The sequence below is a fragment of the Bos grunniens genome, chromosome 16 (assembly GCF_055505025.1).
Source record: "Bos grunniens cultivar Pamir isolate PY7600 chromosome 16, Bosgru_T2T1.0, whole genome shotgun sequence".
NCBI classification, from domain to species: Eukaryota; Metazoa; Chordata; class Mammalia; order Artiodactyla; family Bovidae; genus Bos; species Bos grunniens.
The window spans coordinates 4,471,268-4,493,337 of NC_141180.1; the positions used below are offsets into that span (position 1 = coordinate 4,471,268).

Sequence of the window (22,070 nt, forward strand, 5' to 3'; positions counted from 1 at the left end):
CCATGTTTGACATTAATTATTATAGTTTTTGTAGTGTACTTTTCTCCTTCTTTGAGCTTAATTAAACAGATAGGGGTACTAGGTTTCTGACTTTTCTTTTAAGCATTGTGAAAGCCAGATTCTCAGTATCTATGGGAAAATATTTAATTTTGTCAGGGAGTATCTTTCCTGTTTATTGATTGCATTTTGTGAATTTGTTAATTATCTGTGTCTTTCCTTTTTGTGTGTGATGCTTTCTCCTGCTCTCTTTACTGCTGGCTCTGTCTGAGAGTTGGAGGATAGTGTTTTCATTCTGCATGTCTTCCCATTTCTTTGACTCAGTATTTGAATGAAAACTTAATTTTTAAAGTGTGCTGAATGTACTTAGACATTTTTTTCTTATGTATTTTCAAAATAAATAGTTTTTAAGGAAAATTATTTGTTGTATATAAAACACTTGTTTTGTCTTAGGTATTATCCTTACAAAAACTCCTATATTCTGAATCATTGAAAGCACGTTTTTTAATTTTATGCAGTCTTTTTGACATTTATGTAATAGGCATGTATCTTCAATATATTTTCTGAGCAATGTAAAAAAAAAAAATGAGCCAAGTTTAGAAGTTACAGTTATATCATGGATAGCTTAGTTGCTAAAGAAACCGCCTGCAATTCAGGAGACCCCGGTTCAATACCTGGGTTGGGAACATCCGCTAGAGAAGGGATAGGCTACCCACTCCGGTATTGTTGGGCTTCCCTTGTGGCTCAGCTGGTAAAGAATCCACCTGCAGTGCGGGAGACCTGGGTTCGATCCCTGGGTTGGGATGATCCCCTGGAGAAGGGAAAGGCTACCCACTCCAGTATTCTGGCCTGGAGAATACCATGGACTGTATAGTCTATGGGGTCCCAAAGAGTTGGACATGACTGAGCGACTCTCACTTTCACTTTCATCATAAATATATTTTGGTTGTTTTGTTCAGTCGCTCAGTTGTGTCTGACCTTTGTGACCCCATGGCCTGCAGCATGCCAGGCTTCCCTGTCTTTTGCTATCTCCCAGAGCTTGCTCAAACTCACGGTCCATTGAGTCAGTGATGCCATCCAAACATCTCATCCTCTGTTGGCCCCTTCTCCTCCCGCCTTCAATCTTTCCCAGCATCATGGTCTTTTCCAGTGAGTCAGTTCTTCACATCAGGTGGCCAGTGTAATGGAGCTTTAGCTTCAGCATCAGTCCTTCCAATGAATATTCAGGACTGTTTTCCTTTAGGATTGACTGGTTTGATCTCCTTGCAGTCCAAGGGACTCTCAATTACATTAATTGACTCTTACTTACATGAATGGTTTTGACTCTTGCTTACATTAATGATTTTTTAATTGCTATTAAGACAACTGACCATTTAGTGCCTGCTGGATACCAGGCATTGACGGGCCCTTTATATTAACTCTTTCACTTAATCTTTATAAGCCATTCAAATATCACCCCTTTAATTTTGAAGATCAGAAAAATGATGCTCATGGAGATGTAAAACCATCATTGAGGTCCCCAGTTGATGGCTAGGGGCCCGTGTCTGCATCCGCTCTTCCCACCGTCCTGCTCGCCGGCTGGTGTGGAGCGTTTCCATTCCGTGCTGCCTCTCTGTCGCATGCTGTACACTCCTTGAGATGCATCTTCTGAATCTAACATTTCCTCTGAATGAAGACACATGGGAGACTTTTGGTATTTGTCTATGTGAAGACTGAGTCTCAGGAATATTCTTGAGAGGTGCAGACGGTGTGGCGTCTGACGGAGTGTGTGTGAGTTGGGGAGGCAGCTTGTCTCCTCCTGCCCTGGGAGCACACGCGTGGCTCGGTCCACCCGGGGTGACTGCCTCCGCTCCACCCGCTCCTTCCTCTTCTCTCCGCACTCGGCGGTGGCGCTGGGGATCCGCGGGCTGCGGGGGTGAGCGAAAGCCCTCCGGAGGACCTGAAAGCTCACTTTCAAATGCACGCGCTGAGTGCCGCCCCAGAGTAACTGGTTTTATGAATGAAGCCCTTGGAACGTCCGAGTGACAGTGCTTAAAATGATGTCGCTTTTCTCCTCCAGCCTAGTTTACATTCTCCAAAAGGTACACTGGCACGGTTCACAGACTGTCCTTAATTGCAGAGAAAATCATAAAACTCCTTAAAGTTGTTGGAAAGTGATTTCAGTAAAATAATGGCTATTCAGCTGGTTTTGGATTTTTTTAGCCAGCAGCAAGTGTAGCTACTTTTAAGAATTCAGAACCGGGAGGTCAAACTAATATGCCAAGTAAATGGAAGAAAAGTGTTGAGGGCACAGACTCTGGAACAGTCTGAATCCTCACCCTGTGACTAAGCACTTTTATGACTTTGGGCTGATAACCTCCTAGTGCTTTCGTTTCCTCGTGTGTTTAAAAAAAAAAAGACAATCCTTCGTGGGTGGTTTAGAGGATGAGTTCATATATGTTACTGGAACAGTGCCTGGCATGTAATTGATGCTCTATTTATTAGCTCTGATCATTAAACACGATATAGTGGACGTAGTAAATTTGGTAAGGAATATTCCTTCAACATAACTAAAATAGAGTACCCTCTGCTGATCTCCGAGAGAAAAGCATTGTTATAAATATGAGAGAGTTTTAAATGATGGCACTAAATAAAGGGTCATCATTTGCACCTCTTTGTATAATTTTCATCACAACCTACTAAAAACAAGTCAAATTTTTGACCAACAGGTAGTGCTAAAGAATTGTTTAATGAGTTAAATACGGCTCAGTATATTCAAAAGCATATGCTTTATTACCCCAAGAGCACAGAGATAATACTTAAATGTGTTGCTTTGAATATTTAGGATGATGTCGTTTGTTTCAAACACCAAGCCTTTCTGGGCTTCCATGAGCCTTGCTAGTGGACAAAAAGGAAATTCTTTTTAAAATAAAGATGAACTAAAGTAATCTGGACCCCTGTCTGATAAATAGAAGTGTTGGGACAGTTGGATGAAAAATGCCACATAACCTGAAAGATCTTTTATTACTGTTTTCTGTGAGAACCTAACTATATTTTTAAGATTCCCATGAGAGAGCTGGTGGCAGAATCTTTCGGAGATTTTAAAATGTTAATGTACCATCATTATGCAGACATTTTTGCTCAGTTTGTTTATAAATCTTACCTAACAGTGACATTACACATTAAGTGTGTTAAGGAACTGAATAAATACTGTGTTGACACTTTGGATTTTACTTCACATTTTTGTACAGTATCATTCTTCCTGACACCTTCGTTTTTTTCCCCAGCATGAACTTTCACAAAGTCGTGCACATTCTTAAAGCATAAAGATCTGTGTCTTTGTATAGGTCTGTGTCTTAACTATTTCCTTATTCTTGTGAAGTTTCCTGCTGTGGAGGACAGTCTAGAATTTGAAACATATCTCTCCTTAAACTAAGCAAAAATGTTACATTAATTTAACAATGATAATTTCTCTGAAGCCCAACATAATAGGGTAAGAAAAACAGCCCCATTTCATCCATATCTTTCCTGTGCCTTAATTATCCTATAAAAATAACTCAAATAGTAGCTAATGGGTATTTATTGAACACACAGAATGAAAGTACTGTACGGGGAATGCAGAGATGTGTAAGGATTTAGTCTCAAGCCTCGAGAATTCACAGATAAGAGGTATGAAATCATGTTTAACACAAGGCAGGGGATGAGCGCTGGGAGAGGGACACGCTCGCCTCTGGACATTCAGAAGCTGCAGAATTGGCTTCTCTCTGTTGAAGGTAAGCTGAGACATCCGAGGTGAATCGGGGTTCTGGCTGGAGCAGACCGAGGCCCTGAGGCCGGGTCTGAGCTATTTAAGCACCATCAGGTCCGGGCGACTTGCAGTTAAGTTTCTGGCGTCCTGGCTGCATGGCGCCCTCAACTATTATTAGTCATCATGCAGGCGATGTAGAGTGACCCTGTCCTGTTCATGATCACGACTCTGCTTTTTACATTTTAAAGGGCAAATCGAGCATGAACGTCGGTGTTTTTACTGCTGGTTGTGACACCTCATCTGTCGTCCGTTCACCCTTCAGATGTGTTTGTTGACTGACATGCTTAACGTGACCACAGGCAGTGCTGGTGGTTCCTCGCTGGGAAGTCGGTCCTCTTCTCTGTCATACAAGCTTCGTCCTGTCCTACAACAAGCCATTCCTTGCTTCCTTCCAGGCCCCTCTGGTGGCATTCCAGTGCCATGATTGCGGTTTTCATTCCTTTCTGTTGCCTCATCACTGTTCCATGAGCAAGAGAGGCGGCTCCTTTACCATCACATCACAGTTTTCCCATGAAGAGTCTTTCTTCTCCATCTTTCAGTATTTCTACCTCATTATTCTGTGCCTCCACCAGACTGTGTACTTACTTACTTCTTCTGTCAATGAACCATGTAATTAAAAAACACGAATTGTATTATAGATAAGTACTTCTCAGTTGCATAATTCTTTGTCCCTAAGTAGGGTGATCGGCTTAACTTTAAAACTTAGCTCTATCTACACAGATAATTGCTGGACATCAGGACATGTTTCAAACTAGAACTTCTAGCTTGTGTTACGTATCCCCAGGCGACCTTCATGCCCTGTACCCTTCCCTGTGCTAGAGGCCCAGCCCAGGCTGAACTGACTCGTGTTCTTTCTAGAGGAAAGTTGCCCTTGGCTAAATGGGTGGTGCCTCACCAGGTACCCCATCTTCTCCTCCACCCTTACTCCCAAAAGATCAGCAACTGACCGACCCAGGCTGCAGGAAACTGGCCTCCTCACCTCAAGGAGGGGTGGCCTCAGCCACAAGATTCATGCTTTTCCACAGGTTCAGCCTGAAGCCGCATTCTTGCCTATTTTTTCCCCCATCATCTCCTGTTCCCCTTGGGACCTATTTCCTGAGCACTCTCTGCCAAAAAGCCACTCAAACAAGAATCCCCATCTCAGGCTTGGCACAGAACCTAAGCTAAGACATATACCAGAACTGATTTTATCAGGTTCTTCTTAAATCTGGATTTTGTTCTGTGTTCCGGGTCTTTAATAAGCAATAGCATCTTCTCATCCTCAAGCTAGAGATCCAGAAGTCGTCTTTCACCATTGTTCATCTTTTTCTTGTATACCTGTGGTCCTTACACTTTTTGTCTCCAAATGTCTTTACTGACTTCAGTTCAGTTCAGTTCAGTTCAGTCGCTCAGTCGTGTCTGACTCTTTGCAACCCCATGAACCGCAGCACGTCAGGCCTCCCTGTCCATCACCAACTCCCGGAGTCCACCCAAACCCATGTCCATTGAGTGGGTGATGCCATCTAACCATCTCATCCTCTGTCATCCCCTTCTCCTTCTGCCCTCAATCTTTCCCAGGTTCAGGGTCTTTTCAAATGAGTCACCTCTTCGCATCAGGTGGCCAAAGTATTGGAGTTTTAGCTTCAACATCCTTCCAATGAACACCCAGGACTGATTTCCTTTAGGATGGACTAGTTGGATCTCCTTACAGTCCAAGGGACTTAAAAATTGTCAAAGGACATAAAAGATCTTCTGTGTATGTCAGTATATCTATCACCATTTACCCTATTAGAAATGAAAACTGAATGTATTCTAAGTATTTATTAATTTATTTAAAATAATACAGACAAAATTAAAAAAATTATTTAAAAAATGAAAATAAAAAAAACACAAACCTACTAAAGATAACCATAAAACATGTTTTCATAAAAATAACTATATTTCTAAATAACTTAGAAGAATGGTACTGTTTTACATTTTTCCAAATCTCTTTACTGTCTGGATTAAAAGAAATTGGCTAGATTTTTATATTTGATTCTGCCTTCAGTCTGTTGCACTGTCATAAATTATGAAGCCTTTGGAAATCTCTGTTAAATATCATAAGAAAATTAAAGTGAAAAGGGCAGGTAACATTTTAGCACTGTTATGAAAACAGTCTTAATATCACAGATCCTATGGAAAGATCTGAGTCCCTGGACCAGCTTTGAGAATCACTACTACCTATCAGTTAACAAATAAGTCCTTCTTATTTTGCCATGAAATGTTCAGCAGTCATTAACCACGCAGACTTCAGACGCTCACAGCCTGGGTGAATCTGCTTAAACTCTGCTTCTTCATCTGTAAAATGTAATAATAATCACAGCTTATTTTACTTTTACAGATTCCATGACATGGAATGCATAAAATATTTCATGTAGTCTAGGATACCCAGAAATGGGGTAATTTGGAGGCCGAGAGCATAGCGGGAATCCTGTTGCTGTGCAGTCTTGAACCAGTTACTTAAACTTTATGTTTTAAGTTTTGTTATTGTTCAGTCATATCCAGCTCTTTGCAGCCCCATGGACTGTAGCCCACCGGGCTGCTCTGTCCATGGGGTTCTCCAGGCAAGAATACTGAGGTGAGTATCCATTTCCTTCTCCAGGAGATCTTCCCAACCCAGGGATTGAGCCCACAGCTCCTGCATTGGCAAGTGGATTCGTTACCGCCGAGCCACCAGGAAAGCCCATGTTTTAGTTTGATCGTGTATAAAGTGTGATGATAATGAGCTTGAGGTTTGCATGAGTTAATATGTATTAAGTGTCTTACGACAGCGCCTGGTACACAATAAGCGTTGCGCACTCATTAGCTACTGTTACTGCTGTTAGTCGTCATTAGTGTCCTGTAAACGTTCGGTAATGGGAGTCATTACTGTGTCTTTCTACCGCCTAGTTCGTCTCTCCTTGCCTGATTTATTTTGCACTGTTAATTGATCTGCCTGTCCCCATTGTTTCCTTTTGTCCGTAAACTCTCCATTCTAAGATGCAGGCACAATCTCATCACCTCCTTGCATACACACTTCTCTGAGTTGCCTGAGGTCTCCAAGGAAGTCTTGGGATGTGGCCCAGGCCTTCTCCAGGCTGGCCGCCGGCCCTTCCTCCCGCTCTGGTTCTTCCTGTTACTTGTGTCCAGCAGCCCCTAGGCCTCAGCTGATCTCTTCTTACCCCGCTTTGGCGCTTTCTCTCCAGACACACCGGGCACGTTGTGGCCACGTCTGTCCTCTCTCAGGACTGTTTTTTCCCTCTGATTCATAAAGCTTCCGTTCATGTTCAAAACCAGCTCACCTTCTTCTGTGAAGTCACAGAAGGCCCCTCATGAGATCTTTCCCACTGCAGGTGTGAACTGGGAGATGAGGGGCCAGCACGGGACATGGAGTCACTTTACTCGGAACAAGACAGTGTTTGAGAAAACCGCTCAATCCCAGTCCCGATCTCTAGTCAGATTGTAAATAAACCAGAAGATCCTAAGGAGTGTTCCTTCTTACCATGCCATCCAGCTCAACCTGGATTGAAAGGCACTCCCACCAGGGAGTCACTTACAGTCAGTTTCACAGGGTACACCCCAAAGCGGCCAGCAGCTGAGACTCTCGTGTATTTACACATACAGCTTTAGAGCACTGTTAATCAAGACTGATTTTTATTTCTTCTGAGAGAAAACTCTAAGATGTGCCAGGACTTTGTCTTTTTGGTGATCATTAAGATGAGACGGTTGGATGGCATCACCAACCCAAAGGACATGAGTTTGAGTAAACTCCAGGAGTTGGTGATGGACAGGGAGGCCTGGTGTGCTGCAGTCCATGGGGTCACGAAGAGTCGGACACAACTGAGTGACTGAACTGAACTGAACTGAAGATTCTTAGTGACCAAGCTGTTGACCAGTTGAAGGTTCATTGGAAGCTTTTGCCATGATTGGTGTCTTCAAAGATGCGTGGACAGCAAACCAGAGCTTTCTCCCTGCTGCTTCCCCAAGAGATTGCAAGCATTTGCTAGGAGATTAGTGAGGACAGAGTTTTTCCAGGTAATTCATGTTGGCTGATGACCAGTCTTCAACAGTACGTGAACCGTGAGCTTCCAGATGTTCAAGCTGGATTTAGAAAAGGCAGAGGAACCAGAGATCAAATTGCCAACATCCGTTGGATCATAGAAAAAGCAAGAGAATTCCAGAAAAACATCTGCTTCATTGACTATGGTGAAACCTTTGTGTGTGTGGATCACAACAAACTGGAAAATTCTTCAAGAGATGGGAATACCAGACCACCTTACCTGGCTCCTGAGAAAACTGTATGCAGGTCAAGAAGCAACAGTTAGAACTGGACATGGAACAACAGACTGGTTCCAGACTGGGAAAGGAGTACATCAGGGCCACCCTCCACTCCCTCCAATCAGAAGAAACGCTGCCTGCAACATCGAAAGTCTGAGATTTTCAGCTGGAGGTCGAGCTTTGTGCTTGAATTGAAGACTGTACTGCATTGTTAAAACTTTTAGACATTATAGATGGTAATAAAACCTCACATGTTTGAGGGGAAATCCATCAAATAGAAACCAAGGTTATGAATTGTACTGGTTTCTTTGTGATAGCAGTGATATAGTTGGAAATGCCGCTAGAGACAATGGTTTTTGTTTAGTTTTAAAATTTATATTTGCTTTTGCAAAGACAATATGTCATACAAAGCAGGCTTTATCTCACTTGCTATTTCATTTGTTTGCTTATAAAGATTTATTGGGCCCCAAATAACTAGGTATATTCCTGATAATAGGGATTCGAAAACCACAGATCTTTAACAGGGTTTCTTGTTACTTTTTTTTTCTCATTAGGTTGTAAGTTCTATGATAGTGGCAAGTATAGTTTATTTTTGATTATGCAAAATATATTTATGTAAATTAATCCAATTTAAAAAGTCATTCTATAGTATTTAAGAATGGCAACAATTAATATGAAAATGTATATTGTTAGTGTTACTATGGATCATCAGCTGATGGCTGGGTAGCTGGCACCTATTAATAGATTATTGATTGGTCTTCTGTGATTCTCAGCTTGAATTTTGTTTTCTTGCCTCTGGAGTGGTGCTGTCCAGGACGACTTCCTGTGATAAAGGAGTGTTCTGTGTCTGTCCTGTCTGTTACAGTAGCCACTGGCCCCTGTGGCCATTGAACATTTCAGAGGCGGCTGGTGTGACTGAGGAACTGACGTCCTGTTTTACTGTTAATAAACTTAAATGTAAATAGCATTGACTGTGACTAACAGGTGCCGTGTGGAGCAGGGCGCGTCCAGAGTGTTATTAACTTCCATCAGAGTGGTAACAGCTGAATTACACAGATGGCTAGTCACATCATTTTATTTGTGTAAGAAGCGGTTTTCAGAATTTTACTTACAGATACCTTTAATCCAGACATTAGTTCTTCCTTAAAATTAAATGATAATTAATATTTTCTGAAATTCTATAAGAAAGTAGATGGACAAGCTCACTTTTTTCCTTTTTATTGCAGTGTGTTGACTGCTGGAGGACTTACTGTAAGGACCAAATCACGGACCCTAATGTCTGTTTTCACTTTGATCATAAAGTTCAGTCGCTTTTCCTCATCTGTGTGAACGGGCTGTGGAGGGCAGCAGCGAGTGGCAGGGGTCCATCAGTGAGGGGTGCCTTCTGGGCTCATGTGTCAGAGTATGTGGAAGTTGTGTTTGGAATTAAAGTCCTTATGATTTGGAGGAGAGGCGTCTAGTGGAGCCTGAGACTTGTGACTTGCAGAGTTCTGAACACTTAGCAAATGGAGTAAGTTTAGGCAGTTGGACTACCTAGGACTTAATCTAGAAAGTATCCAGTCAGAATTGTGTTTGTAATCACAAAGAGAATGTGATTGATAGACCTTTCAATTAAAAGGAAAATTTTTTCAGGGTTTTCCCTGGTGATTCAGTTGGTAAAGAGTCCGCCTGGACTACAGGAGACCCAGGTTCAGTTCCTGGGAGGGGAAGATCCCCTGCAGAAGGGAATGGCTACCCACTCCAGTGTTCTTGCCTGGAGAATCCCATGGACAGAGGAGCCTAGCAGGCTACAGTCCATGGGGTCGCAAAGAGTCGGGCATGACTTAGCAACTAAACCACCAAAAAGAAATTAATGATCACACCGTAAGTGGCAAAAATCATGCAACAATTTTTATAGTAAGCGCGTTTTCTAGTTAGGATGAAATATAATTGTTGGGCTTTTGCAAATAGATGTGCTATTTTTAATTTAATTCATAATCAATCTGATATTAAATCTTTGTTTTTAGGGAATTTATTCTTATTTTGAGAGAGTGAAAGTCAGCATTTTTAAGAGCCTAAAGGATTCTTGATTAGGAAGCTACAGCAGAAGTTTATCGGTTGAGGAATATCTCTACCAGCCTCAGCTCTGGCCAGTGTGTGTAAGGACCTGACTCCTCTAACACTTGGAGCTCCTAGAAGTTGGATCTGTGTGTTACACCCCCTTGTGACCTACTGGGTACCTCCTCAGATGGACTGGTTTGCTCTGACATCCCCACATTCTTTGCTTCTACCCAGGGTGAGCCCATCACGTTCTGCGAGGAGAGTTTCGTAAAGCACCGTTCAAGTCTCATGAAACAGTTCTTGGAAACCGCAGTCAACCTCCAGCTGTTTAAGCAGGTAAGAGTGCACCTCTGTGTTTTGTTCTGTAACTTGAGTGTATCAGAAACTTGTAACACCTTTTTGTCACTGTAAACTTGTGTCTAAACTTTGCTATTAGAAACCTCCTCACGGAAAACTGCTCAGCTGATGGTCTCAGAGAGCAGGACTGCCCATGCACAGCAGGAAGAGTGGTGACTGGTTACGACTAGACAGGACTAGTGTGTGGCTAGTGTGACTAGGCATCTTCGATGGGCTTATCTTAGTTCTGTTTTACTGATACCACTTGGTGAACAAACCACGTTTTTTATAGGACCATCCCAATGTAATCCGGTTTATAAAAAATGATTCCTAAATATGTAAGTTTTTAAGCTTTGTAAGGGGCTTCCCAGGAAGGGGTTCAGATGGTAAAGAATCTGCCTGCAATGCAGGAGCCTTGGGTTCAATCTCTGTGTCAGGAAGATCCCCTGGAGAAGGGAGTGGCTACCCACTTCAGTATTCTTGCCTGGAGAATTCCATGGACAGAAGACTTTCCACAATGACAAATTCAAAATTCCGAAAAAAGTTATAGTTCTCCTTGTGTGTCTTGATTTCTGGCCCAGAAAATATAATTGTCGTTGCAAAAAGCAGCATCTTAACATCAGAATTCAGAAACTTGAGATGCAGTGTTTCTTTTATCCTATTGTGTGATCATGCCAGGTCTCTCAATTTAGGCTGGCCTTAGTTTCTGTTTATATTATTTGAATTAAGTTCTTAACACTTAAGTTTCTTATTCCACATGGCAATTTTAAGTGTAAAGTTAGTTATATGAATTCAACATTTAATGAAGTCTTAGAGTGTGTCATCAGCTGTGCACAGGGCCAGAATGAAGACATGAGTAAAAACTCAGTGATGCCCTTGAGAAACTGACAAGCTAGGAGAAATGCTTTTTGCTGTTAAGAGGGAAGAGACCAAGTAACGGAATAAGCATCAAATCAGCATAGTGAAAAATCCAATACTGTTTATCTATATTCTGAAGTAGTTTTAAAAAATGATCTGAGTTAGGAAAATGCTCTGTGGGCCAAACACCTACCTGCCTTCCAAAATGTGAAGAAACGTTAGATTTATCCAGTAGACCTCTTTAAGGAGCAAAGAGAAGCACGTGGGGTGGGTTTCTGGATCAGAGGTGTCTTGTGTGAATGTCCAAGGACGGGGTGGGTTCCCTTTGGCGCTCTGTGTCCCTGGAGGGCTCCTGTGCAGACGGGATTCCTTCCCCGGGTTAGAGCAGGACCGAGGGATGGTGTGTGTGCCCACGTGTACAGCCCAGGGCAGCCCCGGGCTGGTGTCCAGTGCACGCTTGCTCAGTGTCCATCCCTTCCTGGGTTTTCTCAGGAGGAGACAGTTACACCTCCCATTGTCGAATCTGAGTTCTGAGCTCAGGTTACGTGGACATCGAGGACTGAGTGAATGGGTGGAATAACATTTTGCTTCCCTTTGACTGTGAGATTCTGTAACTAGTCTTATCATTTGATAAAGTTCACACATCATCTTTTTTTTATTTTAACGTAACTACAAAAAGCATATATGTATGTATATACACACACACACACGTATATATATATACACACACATTTAGAGCCAGATGGAGTTGGGCTCAACCTTGGCTTTGCTGCTCAATAGCTTTTTACTCGTCTGTGTCTTTGACACAGTTTATGTGATTTAACACCTGTTCTCTGCCGGCTCAACTCTGTGAAGCTCACAAATGTTAGTGTTGGCCTCATCCTGAGAGCAGCTACGTTAACAAAACTCACATCTGTGGAGCGTTATATTATGTTGATGTAGAGAATGAACTTGTGGGTGTGAAGAGGGAGCGGGACGAACAGGGAGTGCAGCTTTGACGCACAAACACTGCCGCGTGCGAGGCAGCTGGCTAGTGAGAAGGCGCTGGCGAGCTCGGGAGCCCACCGGGCTCCATGATGACCTCGGGGGTTGTGGGGAGGAGGTCAGAGGGGGGCGGATATATATGTACACGTACAGCTGGTTCACTCCGTGTACAGCAGAAACCAGCACAGCATTGTAAAGCGATTACACTTAACTAAAACAATGAGTTAAAAACTAAAGTATAATTTTATCAAAGAGGCTGAAGGTAAAATACGAAAACAGTCACTTGGAACCAATTACAGAACAGTTAGTAGTTTTACATACGCAAATAGACTGCGTCCTTGAAATGGATGCTGTTTCACTAACCGTAAGAAAGTGATGCTTGAAGGTGCCCCTGAAGGGACCTGTGGCTCTGTTGAGAGCATCGCGGAGCCGTACAGGTGAGCGGGCGCAGGCTCGGCAGCACTGAGGGGCGCTGACAGGGCAGGGCGGCACGCCGAGGAGTGTGTCAGAGGAGTGTGTCAGGGGCGTGGGGCTCCTGCTCACGTTCTTACCACAAGCAACCGGGAGCACAGAGGGACACACGGAAAGCTCTTCTACGTGATTGGACATGTTTATACCTGTCTTGTTGTGATGGTAACAGGGCTATATATATCTGCCCAAACTCACCGAATTGTCTGCAGGTTTCTGTATACTAATTACAGGTGGCTAAAGGTTGGGGGTGGGGGTGCAAAGGGAAAGCAAAAACAGGAATCAATTGGTTAAAGAAAAAATACTCAACATAGATGAATTCTCAAAGACACGACTGATATTTCTGAACGAATATGAGACTGTTTAGTACAAATGATCCACGTTGCTGACGGTGAGTCTGTGACCCGTTCTGGGTCAGGAACCACCCACGTCCTCTCTTTGTTTGACAAAATTGAGAGAACATGAACACAGGAGAGAAGCATATAATTTGAAGATAAGAGTTAGAGTTGGCTCTTATTCCTGATGACACGGCAGGGAAGGATCCGGTGCTTGCTTGCTTCTGTACTTTTTTTGTGTGTGAAGTCGCTCAGTCATGTCTGACTCTTTACGATCCCATGGATTGTAGCCTACCAGGCTCCTCTGTCCATGGAATTTTCCAGGCAAGAATACTGGAGTGGGTTGCCATTTCCTAATCCAGGGGCATCTTCCTGACCCAGGGATCAAACCCAGATCTCCCACATTGCAGGCAGACACTTTACCGTCTGAGCCACCAGGGTTATGTATTGGAACCACTTAAAACACAGGATTTGCAAAATGCCTTGTGGTGAGCATCACACGAGACAAAGCCCTAGCGCTTGTTCTCCAGGATGAGAAGTGTAATGGGAGATTCAGCCCTTGTAAGTCCGGGAAGACTTGGTATAAAGCTAAACCAGAAATAAAAGTGTGCCTTTCTTCAAGCCACTTCTGGGGCCTTGTGCCCCCAAAGCTCTGGAACCGGGAGGCGAGGAAGGAGCTCTGTGGAGAAGTCCCATGCACCAACGTGCACAGGAGTCCGAAGCCTGAGTTCGTAATGTCTGGTTTGGGCTGACCAAACTCAAGTGTAAGGTAATCCTAACTGTAGGTGTCCTCAGGCCCCTGGCAGCAGCAAGTACACCCCCTCCTTGAGGAACCACCCCCCTTCGTCTGGGCATTGGATAATTCTCCCAGCTGCAATCCTAAGGAGAAAGTTCACTGTTGACAGTCATCACACATACAGGGAAACAGATCATGAACCAGAAACAGCAGTCAGAAATGGATTTGCAAAGATTTCAAATATTGAAATTGTCAGAAGTACAATATAAAATAGCTGTACTTAAGATGTTCAAATAAGTAGAAGAGGCTTTAAAAATGTTCAGGACAGAAAAACTTTAAAGAATATGAAGACAGTTTTAAGAATATAGCAAATAAACTCTTGGTAAGGAAGCATGTAATTCACATGAAAGGAAATTGATGTGTTTCATAGCCAGTCAGATCTGATGGAAGAGAGATTTGCTGAACTGGAAGGTATATCTGCAAAATTATCCAGATTTTAGTACAGAGCTATAAAGAAACAAAGTGTAAGAGACTCGAAGGGTGGAGTGGATGGGCCTGTAATCCACACGCTCAGTTATAAACGGAGCGGACAGGACGTGGAGGAGAGACCACATTGGAAGGACGGTGCTGGAGCCAGTGACACGCATGCTTCGTCTGTTCAGGAAGTCCCTCAGCCCCAGACTGAGGAGACGAGGAGGAATCTATACCTGCATGGCGTATTCAGCTCTAAAATATTCAATGAAGAGGGACTTTTTTTTTTTTTTAAGTAAAAGAATTAAAAAAAAAAATTATTTAGAAAGAATACCTAGTCAACTAAAATATCTTTTAATTGTAATAGAGCTGTGAATACATTTCCCTGCAAAAGCGGAGTTTGCACTCTGTGTTGCCTTTAATGGTGTGTCCATGTGGCAAAGCTGTGGCCCCCCTGTTATTTAATCACATAGCATCAACAACTCAATGGACGTGAATTCGAGCAAACTCCCGGAGATAGTGTTGGACGGAGGAGCCTAGCGTGCTGCGGTCCATGGGGTCGCAAAGAGTTAGACAAGACTTAGCGTCTGAACAATAGCAGCAGCAAATCTAAGTGTTGCTGTGAAGATACTTGTTTGTATGTAGTTTAAACTTGTAATCGTTTGGCTTTAAGTAAGGAAGATTATCCTACGTAAGCTGGGTAGGCCTGTCGGAACCGGGCAGAAGGCTTGTAAAACAGGCCTGAGGTTTGCCTGCAGGAGGGGAGCTCTGTCTGTGGGCGGCCGCTTGGCCCCTGCCTGCAGAGCCACCTGCCGTGTCTGTTCTTCCCGGCTGCCTGTCCTGTGCAACCTACTTAGCCAGCCCTCATAATCATGTCAGCCAGGGTCTTACCATAAACCTCCTATGTGTGTGTGTGTGTGTGTGTCTGTCTAATCTCTTACTGGTTCTACTTCTCTAGTTGAACCTTGACTACCACACCAACAGGAGAAAGACATTCTTAAGGAAGAATTTTAAGAAAGTAATTCAGGGAGAAAATTTTCTTAGCTCTAAGATGGAAGGTCTCAGATGCAAGAAGAAAGGAAGAGCAAAATAAACGGTAAATGTGCTTCCCCAGTGGCTCAGATAGTAGAGTCCATGGACTCAACCCCTGGGTCAGGAAGATCTCCTGGAGAAGGAAATGGCGATCCACTCCCATATTCTTGCCTGGAAAATCCCATGGATGTAGGAGCCTGGCAGACTGCAGTCCGTGGGGTCACAAAGAGTCGGACATGACTGAACACACACAGTACCCACACGTAAGAATTAAATTTAACCAGCATTTACTGTATCAGACAGGCAGGTTCTCCCGTACATTCAAGAATCAATTGGTTCCAATTCAGACTCCAAAAAATTGCTGTTTTGATTATGGCAAAAGGGAGACACTTCAGTTTCTTTTGTAAGACTGAGATAATCTCCCACTCTAAAATCTAAGATGACATGAGAAGAAAACATTATAAGCCAGCCCCACTTACGACTACAGATGTAAAATTTAAAATATTTTTAGCCAATTCTAGTATAAGGATTAAAAAGGTTACTGCTTCATGAGCAGATTGCCTTTATTCTGGAAATTAAGTGGTAGTTGGACATTAGGAAATCTATGGATGTAATTCACTACATTAACTGATTCTGGGGTAAAATCATTCAGTTCAGTTGCTCAGTTGTGCCTGACTCTTTGCGACCCCATGGACTGCAGCATGCCAGGCCTCTGTGTCCATCACCAACTCCCAGAGTTTGCTCAGACTCATGTCCACTGAGTCAGTGATGCCATCCAACCACCTCATCCTCTGTCATCCCCTTCTCCTTCTGCCTTCAGTCTTTCCCAGCATCAGGGTCTTTTCCAGTGAGTCAGTTCTTCAAATCAGGTGGCCAAAGTACTGGAGCTTCAGCTTCAGCATCAGTCCTTCCAATGAATATTCAGGACTGGTTTCCTTTAGGATTGACTCCTTTGATCTTGCAGTCCAAGGGACTCTCAGGAGTTCTCCAACACCACAGTTCAAAAGCATCAGTTCTTCAGCACTCAGCTTTCTTTATGATCTAACTCTCATATCTGTACATGACTACTGGAAAAACCGTAGCTTTGACTTGATGGAACTTTGTCAGCAAAGTAACGTCTCTGCTTTTGAATATGCTATCTAGGTTGGTCATAGCTTTTCTTCCAAGGAGCAAGCATCTTTTAATTTCATGGCTGCAATCACCATCTGCAGTGCTTTTGGAGCTCAAAAAAATAAAGTCTTTCACTATTTCCATTGTTTCCCCATCTTATTTGCCATGGACCGGATGCCATGATCCTAGTTCTTTGGATGTTGAGTTTTAAGCCAACTTTTTCACTCTCCTCTTTGACTAAAATCATTAGATCATTAGATCAACAGGTGCAAAAACTTCATAATATTCATGATAAAAGCAAAAATATATGATTAAAGATTTTCAGTAAACATCATACTTAATATTAAAACATTAATATTTCTCTCTGAGGAAGGTTCTATCTCTTAGCATTGGAACGCCTCACATATGTAATTGAGCCAAAAATATATAAAGATTTAGAAAGTAACACACCAAACTGACTTGACTTTCATTACTTTGAGTATAAAGACAAGTTATATAGGATATAAGAAAATAGCTTAATGAATTTGACTTCACTGAAATTAAGAGCTTTGACCATCAAAAGACTTCATATTTGCAATTCTTTTGAACCACCCAAGAGATTAAAGTCCAGAATATAAAAACCAAACCTGCATGTTAGTTAAAAAAAATAAAAACAATGTCATTGTGCATAAGACATGGATAAGCACATGCACTTGAAAACCCTGAATGGCTGATAAAGACATAGAAGATGCTCAGCCTTGTTTATAATCAGAGAACAGCAAGTAAAAACATAATGGAATATCACCTCACACTCACCAGATTGGCCCCATTTTAAAAACCTGAAAATCTCAAACTTTGGCAAAGACATGGAGCGAGGGACCAAGTTTCACCTGTTGATAGGAGTGAAAGTTTGCACAGCTTGTTTGAGAAAGCACTTTGGCGCTGAAACTTAAACATGCAGATTTCTTTTGACCTAGTGATTTCACTCTAAATTTGGCAGCAAAAGTCATTCACTAAAATTACTTGTAACGCAAAAACGCTGGCGCTGAACTCACACGTTCGTCAGCATTAAGATGACTAAGTGGTTACGTTGCTGCACGGCAGAGAGATGAGCGCACTGCAGTGAGACTGAACGTGAGTGAATTAAGGGAAAGGAGCACACCGCGGAAGAGTCGATATGACGAGTCCTTTTATGTAATGATGTTCTGTAGTGAGAAGAGCTAAATAACGTACTATTTAGGGAAACATCTTTGTGATAAAGCTGTAAAGAAAGACAAGGGAAGGGTAAGCTGAAAGGATTCTGATCTTTTCTGTAAGGGAGGGCATGTTCTGGTAGTTGGCTTTATCATTATGCATTAAGCTGTTAATTTATAATTTAACTATAAATTATAATCTAAGTGTTGTATAAAAACATACCTGAAAGTGAAAGAAAGTGCAAGTGTTCGTGGCTCAGTTGTGTCTGACCTGTTGAGACCCCAAGCACTGTATCCCACCAGGCTCCTCTGTCCATGGAATCCTCCAGGCAAGAATACTGGGGTGGGTAGCCATTCCCTTCTCCAGGGCATTTTTCTGAGCCCAGGGATGTGACCCAGATCTCCCGCACTGAAGGCGGGATTCTTTACTGAGTCACCAGGGAAGCCCCCAAAACATACATACATACATGCAAATATATAATATATGTATACATATATATGTATATATATATACACACACACTCTTTATGGATCCACCAGTAATGGGCCGTGTTTTCACTGACAGCTGACTTCTCATCCTCTTCAGGCCTTGGTTTCTGTGTCTGTAACGTGAGTTAGACTGAAGGGTCACTAGGTCTGAGATACCTTTCGGCCCTAACATTCCACGATACCAGGGAATAAACACGGCTTAGATGGATGAGAGTCGGTTCCATTTGGATAAATTCCTCTTCAGATAATGGATTTGGAAGGAATCCCAGAAACCGCTTCTTAAATCCACAGCCCTGGCAGCACCATCTTTAACTCAAAGCTTTACAGAGATTTGAGCCAGTATTTTTAGGGCTCTTCCTTTTATCTCACATTACACTTAACACAGTAAAGGAAATTATTTTCTTGGATATTGTTTGTTAAGACTCCTGGAACTAAAGTTTCTGCTCATTTTACTATGCACTTTCCATGGAAGAAGAGCCATGACAAATCTAGACAGCATATTAAAAGGCAGAGACATTACTTTGCTGACAGGTCCATATAGTCAAAGCTACGGTTATTCCAGTAGCCATGTACGGATGTGAGTTGGACCATAAAGAAGACTGAATGCAAAGGATTGATGCTTTTGAACTGTGGTGTTGGAGAAGACTCTTGAGAGTCCCTTGGACTGCAAGGAGATCCAACCAGTCCATCCTAAAGGAAATCAGTCCTAAATATTCATTGAAGGACTGAAGCTGAAGCTCCAATACTATGGCCACCTGATACAAAGAGCTGGTTCATTGGTAAAGACCCTGATGCTGGGAAAGACTGAAGGTGGGAGGAGAAGGGGATGACAGAGAACGGATGGCATCACTGACACAATGGACATGAGTTTGAATACGCTCCAGGAGTTGGTGATGGACAGGGAGGCCTGGTGAGCTGCAGTCCATGGGGTTGCAAAGAGTTGGCCACAACTGAACAACAGCAACAACGATGCTCTCGCTTTCCCTCCTGATTCTCTGGGCAGCTGCTCAGGGCCCTTGTTCATTATGCTTTCCTCTGTCTGTTCCCCCAGTGTCTCTGTACTCAGACTCCCACGTCTCTGACTCGTGCCAGCTCCTGGGGATTCCTCACGAGGGACTAACTGCCTTAGTTATCTATGATGAGGGGTCTTGAACACGGCTTTATTCAGGTGGTGAAAGTCGCTCAGTTGTGTCCGACTCTTTGTGACTGCAGGTGTGTGTGTGTGTGTATAGTATCTTTGGGTATGTGTGGGCATACACACACACACTCCCACACGCACACATGTGACGCCCTTTCACATAGATGCACCTTCACATACGAGCCATCCTGCACCCCTTCGTTTGTAAGTTAGTTTTACCCTGTTGCCTAAACCAGAAAACTAGGCGCCATCTTTTCTCACGCCATCGTCTCCAGTCTTTCTCACATAGTTGTTTGACTGTGCTCTGTTGATCCTTCTTTCTGAACATCCTTTGGCCTTCCCTCTTTCCCTCTCTCCAGCTCCGGTGTCAGTGACTTGCGCTGGGGGAGTGGTTCGTGTTCTTTCATTTAGCCCCCCTTTCAAGCCTTCCTCCAGCCTGCTTTGAGAGTGTTCTTTCTGAAAAGCGAATCTTCAGTCTTTCTCACTGTGTCTAGGATGCCACTCAGACCCTAGCCTGGCACACAGAAGCCTTCATCTTCTGGGTCTTACGGCTCTGACTTTTCCTCTCCTGCATCTCCAAAGACCCTTACTGTAGCCATTCTAGGAGTTTGCTCTTAGGTCTCTGAAAATGATTTCTTGTCTTTATGCTTCTCACTTGAGTTGCAGTAGATAATAAATAGTGAGAGACTGAATGATGGTAATTGTGAATAAATAAAAATAACGTTCATTGAATACTGACTTACGCTGGGTACTGTTTGAAGGCTTTAATCTGGGTTCATCTTTGCAGTGGCCACAGCGTGTCATACTTTATTACTGCCATTTTGCACTTTGTAAACCGTAGTTACGGGGAGGTGAAATAACTTGCTGAGAGTGTCCACAGTAGCATGTGGTAAAGTTAGGACTTGGATGTGCTCAGTCGTGTCTGACTCTTTGTGACCCCACGGACTCTAGCCCACCAGGCTCCTCTGTCCATGGCATTTCCCAGGCAAGAAAACTGGAGTGGGTATCCATTTCCTTCTCCAGGGGATCCCCCAACCCAGGGATTGAGCCTATGTCTCCTGTGTTGGCAGGCGGGTCCTTTACTCCTGAGCCACCAGGGAAGCCTGGGACTTAGACACAGGGCAGCTAAGACCCCCTGTCTGCCCAGGGGCAAATGAGGAACACAGTCACGTGTGCTGGCCGCCTCCCTGTCTCCTCTGCCCGCACTGTCTGTCTCCATTTCACGTTACTCAATGCAGGCGTTCTAGTGTATAGCAGACACTTAGTTTTGTTAAATAAAGAAACCAAATAAAAACCCCTATTCTTATTGTAAGGAATAGGCAGCAAAATGTCTTTATGATTTTGGTAGATGAAAAACTTGAAAAATTGAATATAATGGAGCTCATTTGTGAAAATCCTTAAATTGTAGGAGTCAGGTGTTTCTGTTTTTCATTGAGTGGTGTCTATAATTCCCAACCTAGAGCCGCTTGATGCTACAGTATGTGAAAGTGGACATTCTCTGAGACCCTCAGTGCTCTGTATTTTGTGCCATGACCCAGTTTCTCTGACTTAATAAGGTATTGGACAAAAGCAGTCAAAAGTAACATATTTTGCTTTATGTTAGTTGGAGACTTTAGAAAGCTTTTAACATAAATAATACATTCTTATACATCTCTCCATTTTCCTGTTAATCTTTTTTGAAAGAAGCATGATAGTTTGTTATTTATGGGATGTCATCTTTAGCTCAGATCAGCACATGCATCACTAGTGCTGAAGAGTCAAGCGTTCTGGAGTATTAGGAAATAGTTGACATATGAGCGGACGGGAGATGGTAACTGTATCAAGCACATATTTTATAACGTGGAAAAGTAACATTTGCCCTAGAGAAAATGCAGACACTTATTGGTAGAGAGGAGGAGTGTGTCAGGAGGGAACTTATTAGGACTAGGAATACATTTTTCGGCATCCTTTGCTGATGAGTTTTGAGTAGCATCCTAAACGTTGTTTCTCTAAGTGTGTTCCCAGACCTCCTGCAGCAGATTTAGTGGGAAAGTCTATTAAAGATGCATGTCCTTGACACTCACCTTCAAATTTGTGGTTTAGGGGCACTGGACTAAAACCCAGAAATTTACGTTGTTAATGAAATACCATAAAAAGGGGGCTTACCGATAGGCGCAGTGGTAAAAGAATCTGCCTGCCAGTGCAGGAGATGCAGGGGACGTGGTTTCAATCCCTGGGTCAGGAAGATCCCCTGGAGGAGGGAGTGGCAACCCGCTCTAGTACTCTCGTCTGGGAAAGCCCATAGACAGAGGAGCCTGGTGTCGCATGGGGACGCATGGAGTCCATGGGGTCGCAAAAGAGTCGGTCGGACGTGACTGAGCCACTAAGCATGCACACACCGTAAAGATGCCCACACTATGTTTTAGAAGCAGTCGTCTAAGTGTTCTTTATTCCTCTTCTCATTCAACAGTGTATGAGTGGCTGCTCTCCTAGGAAGTGTTCTGGGTGCCGGGTTGCATTAGAGAACAAGACAGAAAAGAATTTCTGATGTTGTGAATTCTGTGTTTCTGTATGAGGGGGACTGAAAATAAGTTAACTAAATTATGTAGCATGTTCAGAGATGATGAGTACAGTGGAAAAGAAAATGAAACAGGAAAGGAGGATCACCAGGGGTCAGGGTGGGATTGCAGCTTAAAGTAGCTTGCAGTGAAGTGAAAATTGCTCAGTCGTGTCTGACTCTTTGCAACCCCATGGACTGTATAATCCATGGAATTCTCCAGGCCAGAATAGTGGAGTGGGTAGCCTTTCCCTTCTCCAGGGGATCTTCCCAACCCAGGGATCAAACCCAGGTCTCCCGCATTGC

The 22,070-nt window shown here is 43.1% G+C and overlaps 1 protein-coding gene across 35 annotated transcripts in view; it reads left to right on the plus strand.

Annotated features, from left to right (window-relative positions):
- The window catches only part of DENND1B (DENN domain containing 1B), a 279,101-nt gene that overhangs the window by 197,847 nt on the left and 59,184 nt on the right, over positions 1-22,070 (plus strand). For 34 of the 35 annotated variants that reach the window (XR_015143006.1, XR_015143008.1, XR_015143009.1 and 31 more), the window contains one exon: positions 10,334-10,435. Coding sequence is in view for 30 of the 35 variants with exons in the window: in XM_086343186.1 (XP_086199312.1) it covers positions 10,334-10,435 (102 nt within the window). In the remaining 5 variants the exon portion in view is untranslated. Of the gene's footprint in view, positions 1-6,404; positions 7,045-10,333; positions 10,436-22,070 lie in introns of those variants that run through there. The other variant, XM_086343215.1, reaches the window with a different exon arrangement.